Genomic DNA, 22,723 nt, shown 5'->3' on the forward strand with positions numbered 1-22,723 from the left:
GATACAGCAGAGAGTGAGGAAGGAAGTCGGCGAATGTGACTAAATGTAACCTGAAAAAAACTTCAGTATTACCTCGTCCATTAACATAATTTCTGCTAGAGGTTTGTCAGATATGTCAGACCGTTTAAAAGTAAAGAAAACAATTCCCATGATCCCACGCCACTTTACATCATCACACGTATCTTTTGTTTTAATGTATGGGAAACCCCTAGCTGTTACAGTCACATATTATATGTTTAAAACATTCAAAAACTTATGTCAAAGACATATGTAATGTGTTGCAGAGATATCTACTTAAGTTAGCATGCTAACCAGCTAGCTGTTTCGTAATACCACTTTGTATCTCAAAAGACAATAGTGAGTCCCTGTAGTGTCCAGACTGACTTTGTCCAATAACAATGGGTTGGTTTTCTCACTGGGTTTGGCTCCTGGTACCCTGGGGTTGACCCCGCCGTAACGCCGCTCAGGCCCCTGGAGGAAGGCGCTGGCTGACGCCCGACGTTTCTCTTCCCCTTCATGCTTCTGTGTTCTCATGTGCCCGCCTGCTGTGTCTTGAAGAATGTTTATGACTGTTGTCACTCGGTGTCGTTCAGTCAGTTATGCCATTTTTAATGCAAAGTTTACATTGTTTGAGATCTTTGTTATGACAACTTGCCATTAACCAAGACGACACAACCTGCCATAAACATGTCATATGAGGCATATTTGTTAAACTTAAAAGAAACAGTTTAGCTTAATGTTTTAATAGTACATTAAACTGTCTTATGTGGTTGATTTTGACTGGCTGTCATGAGACCATTATACACCCAGTGGCTTTGAGGGGAGCCCTATTTTCTGATGCACACTGCTACTAAACATGTCACATGTACACGCATATATGCAAGTGCACGGCAGGCCGGTTTCAGGGTTACTGCAAAAAACATTCTACTGTTACGACTATAGACAGTTAATACTGTCATTAACATTTCATAGAGACTAAATAACAACAACATAAGGCTCCTGTTTCAAAATCAAATAATACATTTATTGATCAAGAGCGAAAAAACAAGAAAAGAACTCCCCAGTGGCACACACAACAAACAGAGCAAGCCGCATTGTGTTAGACCAAATAAACACACAACGTTGGCATATTTTTTTTACTATTATTATTAATTTCAGGAGCACCATGCTTTAGAGCTTCCCCTAAATTTCTCAAAGCAGGCTTTTGTTTGAGCTCATGTCCTTTTCATGGGAGCTGAGCTCCACTTATTCCCCCATAATTCGAACTATAATTATTACGGTGTCATGAATAATTCCCTTGACCTCGTCTAAAGTGGTTTATTAGTACTTTTCCCAAGTTGTCATCGTCTTATTATTTTGTCTTTATTTCTTAAATGGCTTTGAATTAAATCCAAGTAGCATTACAACGATTTGTTGTATATATTGATGAAACCCTGGCTGATAATGACCTTCCACTCTAATGATGAGTAGCCTGTACACTAGTTACTGCTTTCAGTTCTGCCACTTGCTGCTACTTCTGCTGCAGCTGCTGTTGTTCATAAAAGCATTTCAAAAGCCCACATCCACCCCAGCATACACCTTTAGGGACTGAGCATACCTTCCCCATGGGGAAGGAGTTACTGTGTTCGCTCTCCACTTCCTGCTGATCTGGGATTGGTGCTTCTTTGTGGGGAGTGATGAGGTCAGAGCCTTGACTTCCAGTGTCAGCGCTGCACATGTTCTACATTCACATATCAATCCACTCCTCATGAGTTGGCTGACAGATGAATGCATCCTTTATGCTTTGTTTTATCCTTGTATCTGCAGCAAAGCAGTGGTGGAATCATTCTGTGTTGTTTGTATTTTGTAGGATGAACAGCAAACCTTAAGAGAATTATTTGTAAATGCTATGGTAACACTACATTTTATTGGTCCCATAATTTCCAAATAATTTCCGAGGAGGTTTCCGGGGAATAACTATGTAGTTTAATACTAATAATAGTGAAATAGAGACAGGTGTTCTGAGCCTAGTGCTCACTTAGTTTGTTTTAGTTTTTAAGGAAGAACAAGTATTCATTTAGTAGTTACATAGTTATGTGGTTTAGTTATTAAAGGGATAGTTATGTCGGGTTTTATGAGGTACTTATCCAGTGTGTTACCTACAGTAGATGGTGGTTGACATGTACCAAATTTGGAAAAGCAGAGGGAGTATCAGTGTAGGAAGCCAAACAATGTACTGCTGTGGACAGCATCAGTGGAAAAATGTATTTTAGCAACCTAAAAACAGGCTAATCTCCAAAGAAAATTGACATCAGTTGAGTGTACACTGTATTTAGACTATTTTCACCACTTCACTTTGCCATCAGACAGCCTTTTCCGATGGGACAACACCACTATATAAGCCAAATATCGCTCTCTGCAAATCCACCAGACTCCTTTGGCAAAAACAGTCATTTTATCTTGCAGTACACAGGAGTTGGTTGTCCACCTCAATCATTTAGTTTGTTTGTGATATTGCGTGACCTTGGTGTTTTAAAGTGTTAGTCTGGGTTCACCGCAGTCACTCTTTGTTTGTTGCCAAAGGAGTTTGGTTGCTTTGGAGATGTGGAGCTTTGTTTCCAGGATAACAGGCTTAACTTTTATCTGGACAGACAACTGACGGTTATAAACAGCTGATCAACTTACAGTGTAGGACTTGTCATCGCTTTTTATTGTCAAATGTACAATGTTGCACTCGTCTTGCACTCCTGCAGTGTTCCTGCAGCCTGCCTGAGCTTCCTTGAGTCCGGGGAGGAGGGGGGCCCTCATAGGATTTCAACCTGTTTAATGTACAGTCGGTGGCTCCTGCTCCCTATTTGGACCGCAGAACTCATTTTTGGCTGCTTTAAATGGCTAAAATATATTTTGCTGCTGACCCTATTCACATTGCTTAGCTTCCTGCACCAGTGCTCCTTTCTTTCCATTAATCAATTAATTGACTAATCTTTGCAGCATACATATTCAACTGACTTGCTGCAAATCCAAATTAGTTTATTTCGTCTTTTTTTTTTTTTTTACAAATACATTTTCTCTCTAGAAAATTGTAGGACTGCTGTGAGAACCTTGGGACCTGTAAAAAAAAAAAAAAAACTAAAAATCTTAAAATATTTCTGTCTTTGTGTGTCTTCATGAGATAATCAGAAATGAGAATATTAGAGTGAAGAAAGGGGCAGATATCAATAATCCTTCAGGGGAGTGAGTGGAGCCTGTAGACAGAAACAGCACTGCTCCCTCTGCTGGCTGATTCGTGTCACTGCGGGCTGTGACAGAGGGAGTTCACTGGGTTCATTCAGTGTCACCGTCACTCTTGTTCTGTGGTAGAGTTATCGACAGCACTGCAGCATCCACACGACACTGATGCCTTTGACTACACCTGACTGAATAGAAAAGATGCCTTCACTGGCAGCAGAGAAAAAAAACAGAAAAAGGACCACATTATTCTCTCAAAACCCAAAATACATACTGTGAATAGATACTGCATGAATTCCAGCAGGACATGTTGTCACTAAAGGTGTATATATATATATATTTTTTTTACAGGAGATGGTCGACTGGTTCAATGCTATCAGAGCGGCCAGATTCCACTACTTACAGGTGGCCTTCCCCGGAGCAAGTGACGAGGAGGTGAGGGCGACTCATTTAATCGCACAATATTCTGTTGAGGGAGTTTGTTGTCAAGCAAAGAAGTGTCAAAGGTGTTTGATCACAACACATTTCTAAAACCCAGAATGAAACATCAGATATTATGCAGTTTTCAGTGTTTGTGTGTAGTGTTGCAATTGACTGTTGCCAGATTTTACAAATCATTCAAGGGGTTGACCTTTGAATATTTTTTGTCACGTTATTTTTTGTTCATCCTCTTGTATGTGATGAAACTTGTTTTTAATATTGCATTATTTTTTTTTTATTTTACGTGATTCTCTGTCTTTTCTTCTCCAGCTGGTACCCAAACTGACCCGCAACTTCATGAAGGAAGGCTTTATGGAGAAAACAGGCCCAAAGGTTTGTGTTGTGGTCGGACTCATTGGATCTTAACACCCCTTTAGTCCAGGATTTCTGAACCTTTTGTAAATTAAGATCCACTATTGATTGTCAGAACATTTACAAGGACTACTACCACCAAAAGCCTAACCTGTCAAAAACTGAAAGAAAAAATTGGGGCTGATCTGTGACAGGATTTCAAGGAAACAACCTATCAAGGTCACTGAAATTATGCACTTTAATTTGAATTCTTTTGCATATTTGGATATAAAAATAACTGTCTCTGTAAATTACAAAATAGATAAATAAATAATGTAACCATCTGGCATTTCCACTGTCTCTGCTGCCCACTAGGTGGTGCTCTGAGGCTCACCTGTGGCCTTCTCTATAGTCTGAATTATTAGTAATATCATTATTATAATTTATAATAGTGAGTATTATTGCACCTCAATTTCACTATTACACTTTCCCGAATTTGACCACTGTCTGCAGGTCAAGCATATCTTAAAATAAAGCAGTGTGTGCTTGTAGCCCGTCAACACATGACATTCTCCTTCTGAGAATGTTTAAGTAAAGTTAGATCAATTAATTTGAGTAATTGAGGTGTGAAAAGGTAAAACAATCTGGCATTTTCACAAGAACAAAAAGAAAGGTGGGGGATTAGTCTGTAAAAAAAACAACCTCAATTCCAGAAGAGTTGGTATGTGTAAAACGCAAATAAAAACAGAATGCACTGATGAAATGCAAATCAGTATCGACTTATATTCAACTGAATGCAGTATAAAGACTAGACATTTCACGTTCAGATGGAAAAACTTCATTGTTTTTTGTAAATATACACTCAATGGATTTTATTCCAGCAACATGTTTTTAAAGTTGGGACAGGGACACCAGAAGACTGGGAAAGTTGTGAAATGCCCAAAAACCATCTGTTCAGATGTTTCGACAGGTAAACAGGTGAACTGGTGACAGGTGATAATATCATAAATGGGTATTAAAGAGTCATCCTTGAACATCTCAGTCGATCACAAGCATGGATGGTGTGAGGTTCACCGCTTTGTGAAAAACTGTGGTCAAATAGTCCAACAGTTTAACTGCATTTCTCAACACAAAACTGCAGGAATTTAGGGATTTGACCATCTACAATCCATAATATCATTAAAAGAGTCAGAGAATGCAGAGAAATCTCTGCACGTAAGAGGCAAGGCTAAAGGTAAAGGATACTACATGAGCTCAAAATATTTTGGAAAACTGTTATTATATACTATAGTTACTATGGTATATATGTTTATTTTATTTAGTTTTAATTGCCTTTTAGTGGCTAAGACATTTTTCCATTTAATTCTTACCTAACCTAACAAAAAGGTAATGCTTCAGCTTGTTGACACTTGCAGACGCCCTGTAGACCTCTTATGACAGGTTGTACTGTTTGCAGTGCGCTGACTCCCTTTTGTTTTCTCTCTAAAATGTAATTGTCTGTGTTGCTCTGCTGCAGCACACAGAGGGCTTCAAAAAGAGGTGGTTTACAATGGATGACAGGAGACTCATGTACTTCAAAGACCCTCTGGTAAGAAGAGATCTGCACCCCCATGACCTGCCTTTCACTTCTGACTGATCACGTCACATGACTTTCCTCTCTTTCTCGCTGTCTCCCAGGATGCCTATGCCCGCGGCGAGGTGTTCATCGGCAGCAAGGAGAACAGCTACACTGTCCTGTCCGGCCTGCCCCCGTCCACGCAGGGCTACCACTGGAACCACGGCATCACCATCGTCACGCCAGACAGGAAGTTCCTGTTTGCCTGCGAGACCGAGGCCGAGCAACGGGATTGGATAGCTGCCTTCCAGAGGGTCATCAATCGACCAATGAGGCCGCAAGAATACGCAGGTGCGGAAAATTGCAAACATAGAGCAAGGGAACCCTTTTATCCTGTTCTGATTTTAGTGTTGCATGTTTTTATGTTTAAAGGTACCCTGTGGAGTTTTTTTGCCACTAGGAGGTGCTGAAAATGCATTACACAAATTATGCCTGTTCAAAAATTGATACAGTCACCATCCACTCCAATGAAAGGGGCATATAAGTCACAGAACAAGGCTGAACAACTTGAACCAGTGTGTTCATCATCAGTGTGATCACTTCAGGAATGTATTGAAGAAGCACATTTTGTTTTTTTTATCTCTTGACTGTGGAAAGATATGAGAACAGAGCACACTGCCGCACACAGTCACACACTTTAGCATCAAACTTGTGAGAAAATGGCAGAGACGTAGAGTGTTGTGATGCTACTTTTTACCTGCAGATATGAAAATACAGCAAGATGCACCAGCTGAGACAAAAAAGTGCCACACAGCAGTGACACGTATAAATTCTTGATTTATTTACAATATGCATTATGTTATGTTTTTTAAAATAAGTTGTAATTTTGGCACATATCAGACAACATGCTGATACTGTGATAGGCCAATATTGGGCTGGTATATCGATCAGGCTCTAAAATGTACTCATGTTTTTGTAATAAGTGTGTTATTACTGGTTGGTGTGTTATGTTTGACCTTGTGTCATGTCATGCTTTTTAAATGTAATGAGGTTTTTCCTTCTCTGTGTTTCTCTTTATCTCTTTAATGTTTTCTCTCTTTTACTGCCACAGAAGCATCAGGGCCCTTTGTTACTTTAAACCACACACATTGTGCTTCCCCTGTTGTTGCTTTGTAATGGAAACAAACTGTATGTGGATAGCACCGGTCAGTTGTTTGGGTGTGAAGCCCCAGTGGCCCAATGGATAAGGCACTGGCCTCCTAAGCCAGGGATTGTGGGTTCGAGTCCCATCTGGGGTAACCGACAGCAGAGTGGCGCAGCGGAAGCGTGCTGGGCCCATAACCCAGAGGTCGATAGATCGAAACTATCCTCTGCTAGCTGTTTTTTCTTGGTAGTAGGGCTGTCTCCTCCACTACTCTCTGACTGAGGGCAGGTTCGTCCTACCTGTGTGTGCCTGTGCGTGACATAGTCCAGTCAAACCAGCTGATCAAAGTGCCAACTCACCTACCTGACCCAATCACCTGTTGAATAGTGAAAATGACATCATAACAGACCCAACAGGAATCTTGTCACCAACATGGTTCCCAGAAAAATTCGCTCTCCAAAATTGAAACCAAATCAAAAGTTTTTTCTTTGTTTCTTCAAACAAGCATCAGTGAATGCAATTGACACAATACCGTCCTGCATGTCATTATATTTTGATGATAGTTGGGATAATGTGCCAAAAAATATAGAAATGCACCATAAAGCACCATTTAGTCTTCAACAGAATCTTTGTTTTATGGAGTCCCCCAGGGGTCAGTCCTTGGGCCCCTGCTTTTCTCCATTTACATGTTACCATTAGGACATACTTTCCCTCAAACATATTATCAGTCTCCATTTTTACACAGATGACACAAAGCTTTATTTCTCTTTCGACCCCAGCAGGAACAATCATTTAACACAGTGCATGCCTAAATGAAGTGAAAAACTGGTTATCAAATCATTTCCTCTAATTGAGCACAGACAAATCCAAAGTCAGTGTTATAGGACTAGACTTTAGACTTTTTTAGACTTTGTACTCTGTGTCCCATTCCTCTGTCTGTCTCCTTTATGTCTCTCTGTTTTTTCTCTCTGGTGCTGCCACAATAGCATCAGGGCCCTTTGTTCTGTTATTTAACGCCACACATTGTGCTTCCCATACTGTTGCTTTATAGTGGAACTCACTGAATCTGGACAGAACTGGTCACAGGGGTATTCATGAAGCCCCAGTGGCCCAATGGATAAGGCACTGGCCTCCTAAGCCAGGGATTGTGGGTTCGAGTCCCATCTGGGGTAACCGACAGCAGAGTGGCGCAGCGGAAGCGTGCTGGGCCCATAACCCAGAGGTCGATAGATCGAAACTATCCTCTGCTGTCTGTTTTTTCTTGGTAGCAAGGCTGTCTCCTCCACTGCTCTCTGACTGAGGGCGGGTTCATCCTGCCTGCGTGTGCCTGTGCGTGACATAGTCCAGTCAAACCAGCAGATCAAAGTGCCGACTTACCTACCTGACCCAGTCACCTGTTGAATAGTGAAAATGACATCATAATGGACCCAACAGGAATATTGTCACCAACATGGTTCCCAGAAAAATTCAGTCTCCAAAATTGAAACCAAATCAAAAGTTTTTTCTTTACTTCTTCAAACATGCGACCATGCAACCATTTGACACAATACCGTCTTGCATGTCATTATATTTTGATGATAGTTGGGATAATGTGTCAAGAAATGTAGAAATGCACCATAAAGCACCATTTAGTCTTCAACAGAATCTTTGTTTTATGGAGTCCCCCAGGGGTCAGTCTTTGGGCCCCTGCTTTTCTCCATTTACATGTTACCATGAGGACATACTTTCCCTCAAACATATTATCAGTCTCCATTTTTACACAGATGACACAAAGCTTTATTTCTCTTTCGACCCCAGCAGGAACAATCATTTAACACAGTGCATGCCTAAATGAAGTGAATAACTGGTTATCTAATAATTTCCTCCAATTGAGCATAGACAAATCCAAAGTCAATATTATAGGACTAGACTTTAGACTTTTTTAGACTTTGTACTCTATGTCCCGTTCCTCTGTCTGTCTCCTTTATGTCTCTCCGTGTTTTCTCTCTGGTGCTGCCACAATAGTATCAGGGCCCTTTGTTGTGTTCTTGAAGCCACACATTGTGCTTACCATACTGTTGCTTTAGAGTGGAACACACTGAATCTGAACAGAACTGGTGAGAGGGGTATTCATGAAGCCCCAGTGGCCCAATGGATAAGGCACTGGCCTCCTAAGCCAGGGATTGTGGGTTCGAGTCCCATCTGGGGTAACTTACAGCAGAGTGGCGCAGCGGAAGCGTGCTGGGCCCATAACCCAGAGGTCGATAGATCGAAACTATCCTCTGCTATCTGTTTTCTTGGTAGCAGGGCTGTCTCCTCCACTTCCTTCTGACTGAGGGCGGGTTCATCCTACCTGCGTGTGCCTGAGCGTGACATAGTCCAGTCAAACCAGCTGATCAAAGTGCCGAGCTACCTACCTGACCCAATCACTTGTTGAATAGTGAAAATGACATCATAATGGAAACAACAGGAATCTTGTCACAAACATGGTTCCCAGAAAAATTCAGTCTCCAAAATTGAAACCAAATCAAAGTTTTTTTTCTTTATTTCTTCGACCATGCAACCATTTGACACAACACCATCCTGCATGTCATTATATTTTGATGATAGTTGGGATAATGTGCCAAGAAATGTAGAAATTTACCATAAAAAAATTAATATCTACAAAGTTGGACTTTCAGTCTTCAACAGAATCTTTGTTTTATGGAGTCCCCCAGGGGTCAGTCCTTGGGCCCCTGCTTTTCTCCATTTACATGTTACCATTAGGACATACTTTCCCTCACACATATTATTAGTCTCCATTTTTATGCAGATGACACACAGCTTTATTTCTCTTTCAACCCTTTCTCTGTGTTTTTTCTCTGGTGCTGCCACAGTAGCATCAGGGCCCTTTGTTGTGTTCTTGAAGCCACACATTGTGTTTCCCATACTGTTGCTTTATAGTGGAACACACTGAATCTGGACAGAACTGGTCACGGGGGTCTTCATGAAGCCCCAGTGGCCCAATGGATAAGGCACTGGCCTCCTAAGCCAGGGATTGTGGGTTCGAGTCCCATCTGGGGTAACCGACAGCAGAGTGGCGCAGCGGAAGCGTGCTGGGCCCATAACCCAGAGGTCGATAGATCGAAACTATCCTCTGCTATCTGTTTTCTTGGTAGCAGGGCTGTCTCCTCCACTGCTCTCTGACTGAGGGCGGGTTCATCCTACCTGTGTGTGCCTGTGCGTAACATAGTCCAGTCAAACCAGCTGATCAAAGTGCCGACTTACCTACCTGACCCAATGAAGTGAAAAACTGGTTATCAAATCATTTCCTCCAATTGAGCACAGACAAATCCAAAGTCAATATTATAGGACTAGAATTTAGGCTTTTTTAGACTTTGTACTCTATGCCCAGTTCCTCTGTCTGTCTCCTTTATGTCTCTGTGTTTTCTCTCTGGTGCTGCCACAGTAGCATCAGGACCCTTTGTTGTGTTATTTAACGCCACACATTGTGCTTCCCATACAGTTGCTTTAGAGTGGAACACACTGAATCTGGACAGAAATGGTCAGAGGGGTATTCATGAAGCCCCAGTGGCCCAATGGATAAGGCACTGGCCTCCTAAGCCAGGGATTGTGGGTTCGAGTCCCATCTGGGGTAACTGGTAGCTGACAAAATGTGCTGAGTCCATAACCTGGGGGTTGATGGACTCCAGACTGTGCTGTCAGAGTTTTACTGGAAGTCTCTTCCTCTGCTCGCTCACTGAGAGCAGATTCACACTACCTGTACCTGTGCGTGACAGCTTCCTCGCTGCACTGCTGCGGCTTGCACACCTGTGGTGTCCACAAAAGCTGTCTTTCTGTTGCAGGGCTGCAGCTTTCTAGATTGGGTTTGCAGAAGAGTTAATAAGAGAATAAAAGAACTGTAAACACAAGGCTATGAGTGATCCCGCCCCTTGTTCAGAGAGCCAGGGGGAGAAAGAGAAAAGAGAGAAAGAAAAATACTGCCTTGCACCCAATTTTTTCAATATAGCCCTTGAAACTGGAGTGGGAGGTGTCTTGTTGCTAATGTCAAAAGGTCATGTCTAAATGAAGTAAAAAACTTTATTTGTTCACTTCTCAGGGTCCCTTTAATTTCATGTCTCTTAAACCATCTAGAATGGTATCTCTTTGTAATAAACTTTCTATATAAATAAGTCAAGAAACACATACTGGTTTAAACTGTATTATATTAAAAGAGAACTATTTGTATGTTGCTCTGTCTGACTTAACCTTTTTGTGTGTCTTCGCAGTGGAGGCCCATTTCAAACACAAGCCTTGAAGACTGCAGGAAGCCACGACTCAGCCGGACCGGCCCGTTCTCATTCAGATCAGAGACAATCCCAAACGTGCGACCACAAACCATGGCGGGAGGTGGTGGTGGTGGTGGTGGGGTGGGGTTGGGGGACAGGAACGGGGTGGGGGTGGTCTTGGGGTGGGCCGGGATTAGAAAACATGAAGAAAAAGAAGAGACAGATGGACTCAAATGTATGTGTGTAGAAAACTTGAACTCTAAGGGGACTACAGACCCAACATGGGGTTGAAACGTTGGTGATCAGAGGCCAAAGGGTAGATGATGTCATCACTATTGCGCCTACCAACCTTGTGCTATACATTATCATCCCTCCCTCCCTCAGCCACGTGGACCCTTTCCCTGCAACAGCCCTCCCTCCTCTCTCAGATTTCGTCTTGTGAATGGTTCATTCTACCTGTAATCTAATGTAATTATGTAATCTAGAGTCATTTCACTGGTTGCTTAACGAAGACAATGCATTGTTAATTTATTGAATGTACAGTTTTGATGACAGTGGCTTACCGTGTGTGTGTGGAATCGTGACGTTTTCGTTTGAGGACGCTGTGAGGTTGAACCTCCGGCACTTGCAACCCTGTTAAACCTGAACCTACAAAGTGCTGTTAACAACAAATATGCATAAAAACCACACATTACTCTCAGTGATCACCGTCGCTGTTAACGTAGCTGGAGGTGACTGATCTGCATCCAGACAGGGTTCTTTTAAAAACCTCAATCTGACAGCTGTTCTCTTATTTATTTGTACTGTTGAACATACTGAGTCATCGTAGACAGTTACTGCTGCTTTAAAGGATTGTAATGTGACAGGATTGTAATTTATATAACACTTCTACAACTGTTTTATTTACGTTTTGCATCTTGTTTTAAAGACACATGGTTGTGTTGACCCTTAAATCACAGTGATAGTTTGTTTCATTATGAAAATCTTAACATTAATACAGATGAACCTGAAATCAAGTGGCAATGTTTGATTTGTCCTCAGTGCTTAAGACATGTCAGTATATCTGTGTCTTTTTTCAGACTACGTACTGAACAAATGCACACTTTTCAACTCAAGGATTAAAGGTCCTGTGTGTGAGATTTAGGGGTTTTATTGGCAGAGTATGGCTTGCTGTAGAGATGGTGGAGACCAAAACAGAGCTAAGAACTAAAAGAAAAGTTAATGTTAGACTAACGTTCATCAAGTAACCATAAAACACAACTCTAAATGAATGATTATGTTGCTCTGTAACTGTTTATATGTAAATATGCAAGTGTTCACTAATAAGCTTGACTTTTCAGCATAAACCGTGACAATATGTCAGTGTGATGTTCACAACTCCTTGCCATTACTAAGTGTAGAGACAGAGGTTTGTCTCATGTGCTACTGTCAGAATATTGTAACACTTCAGAAAGTTAAAAGCTTTTTGAATATTGAATATTTTTCTCCGGAGTTGGTGGAGACCAAAAACAGAGCTAAAAGAGATTAGATATTTACATTAATCTGGTGGACCTTTGATGAATATTAATTTAGTCCTGCTAAACATACAGTGGCTCAACATCGGGCCTTTCACGTCTCCTACATGCTTGGAAGGGGAGGGTGAGGTGTGGCGTTCGCAATCTGCAAGCTCACCACTGCCACTAAATCCTACACTGGTCCTTTAAAGACTTAGTCTAGTTTATAATAACTTGGGTCTTACTTACATAAATTTGGCCTTCATTCTTATTGGTAGTAATAATAACATTTACTTTTATTTGTACATGAACAGTTATATATTGTGGATCAGTGCCACATTCTACAGGGAGTGATAAAAGGGAGTGATTAAAAAAAAAAGAGGAGAATACAAAATAAATAAATAAATAAGGTGGGGGGTGCATATTGTTTGGGCCTTTGTTGCTTTTTTTATTTTTCAGTTTGACTGATGAATTTGAGTATAGGTTAATGTCAGCTAGAAGTAAGGTAAAATTTAGACTAGTTTTCTAAATTTATGGTCCATGTCTTTTATGTATGTGGACCAAAAATGACAAAGAATTGGATTATAAAGATCTTTGTCTACTGAGTTATTTTCAAAATAAATAAAAATATCACTCCCATTTAGCACGACCATTTGACCTTTTTTGCAAGGTAGAAAGCCTTGTGATTTTGTTTTTGTTTGTTTTGTTTTTTTGTCTTGTTGTCATGATGTTATTTCCACAACCCAGCAATTAATCTGGTAAACTATAGAACACCCAAGTTGAAATAAATTAGAATTTAGAGCATGTTTACCATACAGACAGCGCAATTATGAGACTGCACTTAAATGCATTTTACCAGCAGATGGAGCTCCTCAGTTACTTTAAAGAGGAGACACACTGTCACTGTCGCTGTCAGGTCAAATGAAATCTTCATATGGTGAAATCATGGTGATCCCACTGAGGAACCTTGAACAGAAATGAAAAGATTAAAATCATCATAATCTTTTCTTGTCACTTGATAAGTAGTGACACAGACAGCTGACAAATTTTGGGAAACACTTCACTTTCTTGCCAAAGTTTAGATGGGAAGTTGATGCCACTAAAAGACTATGCTGATTAATATTAGTATTGCAACTCACAATTGACAATTAAAATCAAAATGGATGCAGCGGAATCAAAGATATTGTGTTTTTTTTTATTACATACATTCCTCTTCACTGTGGAGACCTGACACCTATATTACCCACAATGCTACTCAACCGCTGACATTTTAGGCCAGAGATTCAGGTGTGTTATGCCAGTAGTGGCTAATGTAGCCTTAAGCAGAGACAAAGAGCAGCTGCAGAGGTCTGGTAAGATCACTCTCAACAAACACAACTCCAAATGACTCTTTCTCTGTGTAAATATGCAACTCTTTGCTAACAAGTTCACCCGCTCAATGCAAACAGTGACGATATGTCAATGTGGTGTTCATATCTTCTTTCCACTGCCCTCAAGGAGCAAAAAAACATCTGGTCTTGCAGGTTTAAGACTGAATGACCAGGCTGAATTAGCTGGTAGGTTAGTTTCGTTACCTTTGGACAGAGATATAGGTTGGCTGTTTCCTCCTGCTTCTAGTCTTGATGCTAAGCTAAGCCATTAGCTTCATATTAGGTGGACAAACATGACAGGATAGCAATCTCCTCTCGGTGGAGATTGCAACCTTCCAAACATTGAGGAGAAACAATGATGGCTGCAAAAACAGCAAAAGGCTGACACATATGTCAGTGTTTGTCCAGGATGGGCTGCTGTAGAAACATGATGGTTCAACATGACGTCCTCCATGCAACACTGAATGAGGTAATATATTTTGGAGAAATAGTGTAGAGCTTCACAGCAGAGTTAATGCCACAATTACACTTTTGTGCTGGCTTTTCCTTGAATTTGTCACCCATCTGAATGGAGAAGGTCACTGCGGAAGGTGCAGCATGACAGTATTTTCCTATTAGCAAAGGCCTTATACAGTTCACTTATTTTATATCGCAGTAGATGGCGCTCATCAGTCACTTGTAAAAAGACGTCATCATGTGTAGAGCTGCACACTCACAGTAGGACAACGTGTGAACTGGTCTGGGTGGTGCAGGCCTAAATGTCACCTGATGATCTCGCCACTCTTACACAAACTTCCACATACACGCGCTGGCTCCAGGGCCTCACGGAATTATGGGTAAATCAATGTTGCTTCTGTCTGGCCGCCTTGTTGTCGTTGGCAACCAGTTTGTCATGTTAAACTGCTCAGACAGTGAGCCACTGAGCTGCAGCGGGCAGGTCGTACCCACACAGGAAGCGTTTAAAAGCGGGTGGGACCTCGGCTCAGCAGCCACCATGTTTGTCCTGAAGATAATATGGTCAGTCAGCTGCTAGCATGCAGCAAACATTTATTAACGGTAAAACAGCTGCTTCAGTACATAGTAGTTTGGCCTTAATTTTATTTCATTTTTGGTTATTTTTTATTTTGTAATCATTTGGTAATTGCATGTTCTTATGAGTTTACAACCTTTGAATGTAGGACGTGTTCTTTATGCGTCTTTTAAACCCTGTAGATTTAAAAGACACATTAAAGTTAGGCACATGTCAATCAGTCAAAGCCTTTTTCTGTGTCATAAGCCACTGGAGCATTTCTTGTAGTTATTTACAGTGACCGGAAAACCCAATCCAGCTGTCCTGTCCATCAGGCCCTGCATCCGACACTCCGGCCAGAGCTGGGACTGTGAAATTATCTAATCTCCACACAGGAAACCCAGCAGGAACAGCTGTCGGACTGGAAACAGACTGGAAATGAAGCAGCAGGTCAGTAGTAAGAGCAACAAGTCCAGCCGAGGAAGAAAATGGTATCAGATTTGAATCTATTGTGTCTGCTGAGTGCTGTGACTCTGACTCTTACATTCCTTTCTAAAATGTTGTGATATAGAGTTCTTGTATTAATCTACAGTTGTATCTTGACATCACCCCTGATGTGTGAGAAAGAGGATGTATTGTGAAATAACTGGGATGGTTAAACCACACATGTAATCACTGTATGTGACACTTTGATGGCATTTCTCCTCAAATACAAATGTGATACATTTTGAACACTAAATTGCATAACTGCTAGATGATAAATGCTCACTAGATTGTACATTAGTAGGTATGTAATCCAGAATTATCACCTGAATCTGCAGCTCCTCTCAGCCTCACAGAACTCTTTCAAGAGTTTCAGCTCAGCCCACAAGTTTACTGTTTTGGTTCACTCTCACGGCTCTCATAGCATCGTTTTCGGATGTACCAGACAGCTGTTTTAAGAGAAAAAAAAAGCTCTTACTGCACAGACACAGTTATTGACTAGCTAGTGAACATAGTGGAGCATTTAAGCAGCTAAACAGACAGATATTTCCCTCAGGAGTTGGTGGAGTCCAAAACAGAGCTAAAAGAATAGTGAACATTGCATTAACATTCATCAAGTGAACAGAAAAACAACTCGGGACATCTGTCCACTGCCCTCAAGTGGCCAAAAAATCAGGTATGCAGGTTTAAGACTGAATGACAAGACTTAATTAGCTGGTAGGTGGATTTTGTTACCTTTGGACAGAGCTGTATGTGAGATTCTCGATGCTACGCTAAGTCATTAGCTTCATATTTAGTGGACAGACATGAGTGGGTATCAATCCTCTATCAATCCAACTCTCAGCAAACATGTGTATTCCCTAAATTTTCAAACTAACAGACACACATCATTTTGATCAGGCTGATGGGAAACATTTTTATTCCCTCAAGTTGAGCAGGTCTTGTATTTTCATTATTACTGCTTGTTAGGTAGAGTCTTCGCTGATACCTTTTGTGAATTAGAAGACAGACACAACTTCTCATCCCTATGGTTATGGCTAAAAAATCCTCACATAATGCTGCAGAACTTTCACATAATTCTGCCCTATCAGATGATAAAAAAGGAAAGGCCTTCAGTTTTAATCAAAACATAACACAGTCAGTCTGGACCCCATCAAAGTGAAGGTGAAGGTAAAGAAACTATGTTACTCAGCCAGATTGAGAGCGGAAAAACTGCTATTAAACCTGAAACTCCCTTAAATAGGTGCGACTTGCATACCAACATTTCATTAGTGTGGAGTGTTAATGGAACATTTTAGTGTCCAGTGCAGGTTTTAAAATGTCATTCCTTGGTTCTTTTCACGACGAAAAGAGTCAAAACACAGATTCTTTGTTAATCTTAAGATTTTTTTCCATGAAGAAGAACAAATGTGACAATATATTAATACACAGCATGAGTCATTCAAAGCTTTGGCCAACAGATATCAGGACTGTCCTTCAGAAATCCATACCAGTCAAAATCTTGGGAGTTAACCCAAACATTGTCTCGTAAGTCATTAAAGCAGGCCACTGAAGTCCAGTTACTTTTAGGGGACTCCTCATGGCCTGGTGAGTGTTGTGTAAATAGGCTGTTCCCAGCCAGAGGGAGGACTGTGTGGAGGTGGTGCCAAGGCCAGGCTGTTGATAAGAGGTGTGGCATAAGGCCTGCGAGAGGAGTGAAAGTACGGGTACTGATACAGACTGGTAGGGTAACCAGAGAAGGCGCTGTAGAAACTGGAGCTTTGAAGGTCAGTGTAGTCAGACTGGTTGGCGGAGGATGAGGAGGAAGTGGAGGAAGGGCAGATGCCTGAACCGAGGGAGGTGTACTCAGGTTGTGGTGGTGGAGGAGGTGGAGGAGTGGAGGTGCAGGAGCTGCTGTAGTGACCCGGGCTCATCTGCTCAGTTTTAATCTGAGGTTTTTGGCTGATGTCCTCGTGGAGCCCGTGGATGTCACGACTGGAGGAGGACGATAGCATTCCAGCAGAGGTCCCACATTTGGGAGTCCAAGTGCTGTGGGAGTGGGAGTGGATGCTGGGTAGGATGAAGGATCCAGAAGGGTTGTTATGTCCGTGGCTGGTGTCTGGCGGGGTTAGAACTGTGGAGCTGTGGCTGTTTGGCGGCAGGTACTGGTCGAACTCGTGGACGTCGAATCCGTCGATGGTGCCGATGACGTCAGTGCTGAGCTCGGAGATGTCCACGTTGCTGAAGTCAATGTTCTGACGGCTGGTGGGGAGGGCAGAGCTGGTGCTGCTGTCCACAAGACGGTGGCCTTCATGTTTGTTCCCCATGTGGAGGTCGGTTTTAGGGGTAGTGGGAGGTGTTGGAGGCCCATGAGACTGTCCTAGAAACCAAAACCAAGGTAATACTAATCAATATCGCCACGCTGAAGCAAAAAAGGTAAAACAGAGCCAGTGTGTAGAATTTAGTGACATCTAGCAGTGAGGTTAGAGTTTGCAACCAAACACCTTCCCTCACCGTCCCCTTCCAAGCATGTAGGAAAACCCATGGTGGGCAAAACACCCTTTCTAGGGCCAGTATTTGGTTTGTCCATTCTGGGCTACTGTAGAAACATGGCAGCCTCCGTAGAAGAGGACCCATGCTAGACTCCTATTTTCTCATACCTTCATACCTTCCTGACATTTTACCACGGTATACAGTATACAGTCATAGCAATGCTACTGCAACAGTTAGGAGACAACACACACTCAGGAGCTCTGCTTTGGTCTTGAAAAGCTGCAGCTTTTATTCACTGACAAACTCAAACATACACTGTACATTTACTGCCAGACTGACAACTTCACTGCTCACCTTTTCCTCTGTATTCACCTTCACGCTCTGCCACTCACTCTCTCATGCACGCAATCAGTGGTCTACAGTATTTGCCGGCTTACCTTTATCATTGGGACTAAATCCCAAATACTAAATAGGCATTTCACTTTTTCACTAGTTAGTCCTACAACTTTATCCCCCAGATGCCATGTTTTCTTTGCTCAGGTGCGCTGCCTTGTCCACCAGTGGAGAGGCTGACTTCTTGAGGCGCTTGCTGCACACTATATGACATCACTGCAATTTAGCATCTCCATATCACTTTAATAGAAAGACAAGCATCTGTATTTATGGTACTGAAAATCAGAACATCAGGATTTCTTAATACCCTGATATATCATAATACCTTTATACTGTCCAAGCCAAATCTGAACTTTCTGTAAAAGTATAAATAATTCTAAGATAACAAAAACTTGGGGTTGTTGCAATGCTGATACCAGTGTTGAAAAATACCTCAGATAGTGCCTGAAATCCTGGTCCTGTAAGCCATCCCATGTTTTTATGATACTGATTAAGGTCCTGTTCCTTTTCGGTCAGGCAACATGCACAATAGCAGCACACTGACTATGTTTGACCTGAACGGAACAGAACGTTAATTACTATCATTGGTAACACCTGTGTTTATACTACTATTGCATGTCAAAATGGCTGCTGTAAAAAGGGTCCATATTATTCTGCATTTCTGCAATATTCTGCCAAAGATACCCCTAAATCTTACACACTGGACCTTTTAAAATAGAATATGTGGATGTATCAGTCATCTCACCTGTCCTGTCTGGATGGTAATGATGGTGCATCTCCCCTGTGCCAGCCAGTCTGGACACCCCTGGTTCTGTCTTATACAAGCCCTGCTGCTGCTGCTGCTGCTGGACCAGTCCTGGTCTACAGTCCCCCTGTCCCGGTTTGCTGCTCTTGCGTCTGCGAGGCTGGTACTTGTAGTCCGGGTAGTCTTTCTTGTGCTGCAGTCTGAGCCTCTCGGCCTCTTCAATGAAGGGACGCTTCTCTGTTTCAGAGAGAAGTCTGAGGAGGAGAGGAAGAAGTTACTGGATTGTTGAAGGTTCTTTTAGATAAAAGCAAGTAAACTGGCAATACAATACTTCTTCATGTCAAAATGTATACACATACCATCATATGTTCTGCACTGTACTGTTTGCAGCTGCTGCATTTATGATGTCACCCTATTTATCCATTTAATGCATCAGTGTTTTTTAAACTTTCCTGCATGTAATGCAGGTTACACCATAAATTAAAATCAAGTATATGACTTACAAAATCTCCAAACATTCATTCATTCATTCATTTTCTATAACTGCTTATTCCATAAGGGTCGTGGATCTCCAAACATATAGCTTATAAAATTTTCTTAAAGTATATTACAAATTATTGCAAAGGTATAGTGTTTTGTAGTATATCATGGGTGGAAAATTGATGGTTATAGCATTGTAAAAACTTTTAAATGTTTGAGAAAATAGGAGCTTTGAGTTTTGAATCAAACAAACTCATACATTTTTGTATACCTATAAAGTTTTGTTGAGATTTTATTTTTTTGAAAAAATAAATTTTAATTTCAAAATGATTCACAGTGAGCTGTGAACTTGACTTCTCATTATTTGGGGCCTTGAAAATAGTGGATGCAATTGAAAATATTATATTGTTTCTAGCTGGTAAAACTTTTTCAGAACTTAAGAATTTGAGTTTGGCTCAAAAGTCAAAAATCTATTGAGCAAGTAAACTTGAAATTTTGACTTTTTTCTCGACTTTCTCATTTGTACAGTGCAAACCATGTAGATTTGCTTATTTACAGTACCTGAAATCAACCATATTTATGTTAATACAAAAATATATGGAATATTATTTTGTCAAATTATAATAAGTGTTCGTACAACCAAAAACCTCTCCTGAGGGCAGTAGAGGGCACTTCATCACCTCCACAAAAGTATGATGCCACTTGCACATAAATGCATCCTAATGCTGCAATATAATTAAGTACAACATGTAAATTATAATTTGCTATATGAGTCCTGATACTTAAAATGTAACTTCAGCATTAAACATTAAACTAAAGTGTGCAGCATTAAATAGCTAGCTAGCAGTCAGAGCCAACAAACCATTGGCAGCTGCTGTCAGACTCTATGTGTCTGCGGAGAAACACTGGAAACACGGAGAGTACACCGGAGCTTTGACAGTCACTAGAAGCAAATCTATGGCCCTTTTTGAAAAAAGCTTCTGTGCTGTATCTGTGTTGTAGCTCACTGAGCTAACACTAGCTTCTCAGAGAGCTGAGAGACTCTCCAGTGTGTTTGTGGGGGAGTGTCAGTACTGTAGCCATGGCCCTGCTGTTTCTCATCACCAGGAAAAGAAAGCAGTCTGGTAGTAGTTCTACAGTCTTCAAAAGCACCAAAACTCAAAAATGCTACTTGGAAAAAATTGTGTAAACACCTCTGAATGATGGCTCTCAATTAGCATAATTGAAAATTAAGGCAAGTTTCACAAAGTCTCACTCAGGAGTGGGTGCTGGGGGAGGTGGTCCACCCACCTCTGATTAGAGGCTTTTAGTCTGTTTTTTTTTTTTTTTTTTTTTTTTTTTTACCAGGAGGTGATGTTTTGAGCCATTTTCAACCCATGAAATATGGATATATTTAATAACTTTATTCAGAAATGTCTAAATTAACTTCAGAATTTGTTGTATGAATCACACACCTTAACTTAAGTGTGATTTTTGATTTTGTATTGAGTATTTTTATATTGTTTGGATCCTTCTCCCACCACTGGCTGCATTTTAAATTTGATTCAAATGCATCACAGTAGAAATTGACCAGCTGTGTTTCCACTGGCAGTGAAATAGAATATAAGAGTTAGGATATTCCTTTAATTTGACCTTTTATTTAATAATTTGTATTGCATATGCAGGTAAAAGCTCAAGGAACACTTTGCTCTGTTCTTTTTGCAAGTACCTTCCCATCATCTTTTTCCTTGTACTTATGCAAAGTTTCAGTGAATTCAGTGTCATAATTGTAATACTTAAAAGAGTAAAAGTGTTCTGTTGCTTGCCAGTGGTCACGGAAAAGTTGTCACATTTTCAAAAAGGTAAAAGTCTTATTTCAGAATTTAATTCATTGAGTAGAAACAATAATTTTGGTGAACTTTGGTGGTCTTTAGATTTAGGTGCCTGCGCTAACTGCTCATTAGTTAAAGTTGAGATTTTCTAGCTGAGCTCCAGTACACACCGCCACAGTTTGCCCAGAGTCTTGCTGAGCTCAGCGTTGTGCAGATGAGGATACTGGTCCGCCAGCTTCTTCCGCGCCGCCTGCGCCCAAACCATGAACGCGTTCATCGGCCGCTTCACATGAGGTTTGCTCTTCAGCCCTCTCTCCCCCTGAGAGGGCATCGGTACCAGCGACCAGTCGTAACCTTTGAGGACTTGTGACACCGCATCGCGGATGCAGGCGGGGAAGCGCTCATCCTCCATGCTGCTCTCCGGTTTGTGCGTAATCCCGGTCCGGCGCGCTGCCTCCTGCGCGTCGGAGCCTGTTGGAGAGGTCGGGGACTCTGAATCAGATCCATGCTGGGACATAGAGCTGTCGCTGCCCGCAGGACTGCGTGGATGGTCCGTTAAGGTTTTGTTCTCTTCTGTCATTCTGAAGGGGTAAAAGGTTGCAAGAGCGTCTCGTGTCCCGGATACCGTGGAACTCTCCAGATGCGTAAATACGCACGTCTCTGTAGGAAGACTGTTTCACCCCGAAGTCAAGTAAAATCCAAAGTTTCTTGTCATTCCTTTCAGCACCCTCCTCCACAGCCTGGCAAAGTTTAACGAGTCTCTATTTTAACTTTGACTTAAACTCACTTTAACTCTCCTTCAAACTTACGTCTCTCCACCCCTCGCATCCTATTGGCTTTTGCAAAGTTTCACAAACAGAGTCCCGCCTAGTTTAACAAGACGACGCAGGAGGAGACACAAACTTGTTCATAGCCTACATTACATAGTATAGAATTAAAAACAAAATGAAAAGATGGTTAGGATTGTTGTCCACGCAAATAAAGTTAGGTATACTATGGATGACTTGATTCGTCCAAGTTCAGAGGCAGAAATTAAGTCCTTTACTTCAGGGTTTCAACTTTTATGCTATTTTATGGTATATATACTTCTGCTTCACAATGTTTCAGAGGAAAATTAATTTCTACTCCTATGCATACCCTTCATATACTATGATTTTTAATATACAAAAGATGGGTCACAATGTATCATACATTCTTAAAGACTAAACAAACAAACAATTCTGAAAATAAATAAATAAATAAGTATTTTAGATTAGCTACACCTTGAGCAAGAACATCAAAATGCTGCTTACACATTAATGAATGATAGTAAAACTAATCTACTAAACTGACATAATATAAATATTATAACACTCACAAATTGGCCATTCTGCACTCACTGTTAAGTGTTTTTTAGATCTGATACACGGATAAAAATATATTATTAGAATTATAGTTATTATTACTATGTCCACTACTGCAAACATATACCCTCCAAGTTTGAAATAGCATGTCACATTTATTTATTATATTGTGTTCCCATTATTCTGTTATTCCTTTCCGT

The 22,723-nt window shown here is 41.1% G+C and overlaps 2 protein-coding genes and 5 non-coding genes across 7 annotated transcripts in view; 6 read left to right on the top strand and 1 right to left on the bottom strand.

The window, feature by feature from the left end:
- The window catches only part of LOC146311660 (arf-GAP with dual PH domain-containing protein 1-like), a 45,044-nt gene extending 33,997 nt beyond the window's left edge, over positions 1 to 11,047 (top strand). The window contains exons 7-11 of the mRNA XM_084741382.1: positions 3,559 to 3,642; positions 3,958 to 4,020; positions 5,495 to 5,566; positions 5,656 to 5,884; positions 10,925 to 11,047. Of these exons, the coding sequence (XP_084597508.1) occupies positions 3,559 to 3,642; positions 3,958 to 4,020; positions 5,495 to 5,566; positions 5,656 to 5,884; positions 10,925 to 10,953 (477 nt within the window). The 3' untranslated portion in view covers positions 10,954 to 11,047. The remainder of the gene's footprint in view (positions 1 to 3,558; positions 3,643 to 3,957; positions 4,021 to 5,494; positions 5,567 to 5,655; positions 5,885 to 10,924) is intronic.
- On the top strand, positions 6,759 to 6,831 carry trnar-ccu (transfer RNA arginine (anticodon CCU)). Its single transcript has one exon. It is a non-coding gene; the product is annotated as a tRNA-Arg (tRNA).
- trnar-ccu (transfer RNA arginine (anticodon CCU)) lies at positions 7,777 to 7,849 on the top strand. Its single transcript has one exon. It is a non-coding gene; the product is annotated as a tRNA-Arg (tRNA).
- Positions 8,794 to 8,866, top strand: trnar-ccu (transfer RNA arginine (anticodon CCU)). The gene has a single exon. It is a non-coding gene; the product is annotated as a tRNA-Arg (tRNA).
- Positions 9,648 to 9,720, top strand: trnar-ccu (transfer RNA arginine (anticodon CCU)). The gene has a single exon. It is a non-coding gene; the product is annotated as a tRNA-Arg (tRNA).
- Positions 10,221 to 10,293, top strand: trnar-ccu (transfer RNA arginine (anticodon CCU)). The gene has a single exon. It is a non-coding gene; the product is annotated as a tRNA-Arg (tRNA).
- A 5,092-nt stretch (positions 11,048 to 16,139) lies between the features above and the next one.
- Positions 16,140 to 22,301, bottom strand: sox8a (SRY-box transcription factor 8a). Its single transcript, XM_084740452.1, has 3 exons — positions 21,351 to 22,301; positions 18,890 to 19,143; positions 16,140 to 17,638 (listed from the first exon to the last, which is right to left on the bottom strand). The coding sequence occupies exons 1-3, from the start codon at positions 21,758 to 21,760 to the stop codon at positions 16,857 to 16,859; spliced, it is 1,446 nt and encodes a 481-aa protein (XP_084596578.1). The 5' UTR covers positions 21,761 to 22,301; the 3' UTR covers positions 16,140 to 16,856.
- Positions 22,302 to 22,723: the final 422 nt, after the last annotated feature.

Source organism: Lutjanus erythropterus, chromosome 17, assembly GCF_056507025.1.
Source record: "Lutjanus erythropterus isolate fLutEry1 chromosome 17, fLutEry1.hap2, whole genome shotgun sequence".
NCBI lineage: Eukaryota > Metazoa > Chordata > Actinopteri > Lutjaniformes > Lutjanidae > Lutjanus > Lutjanus erythropterus.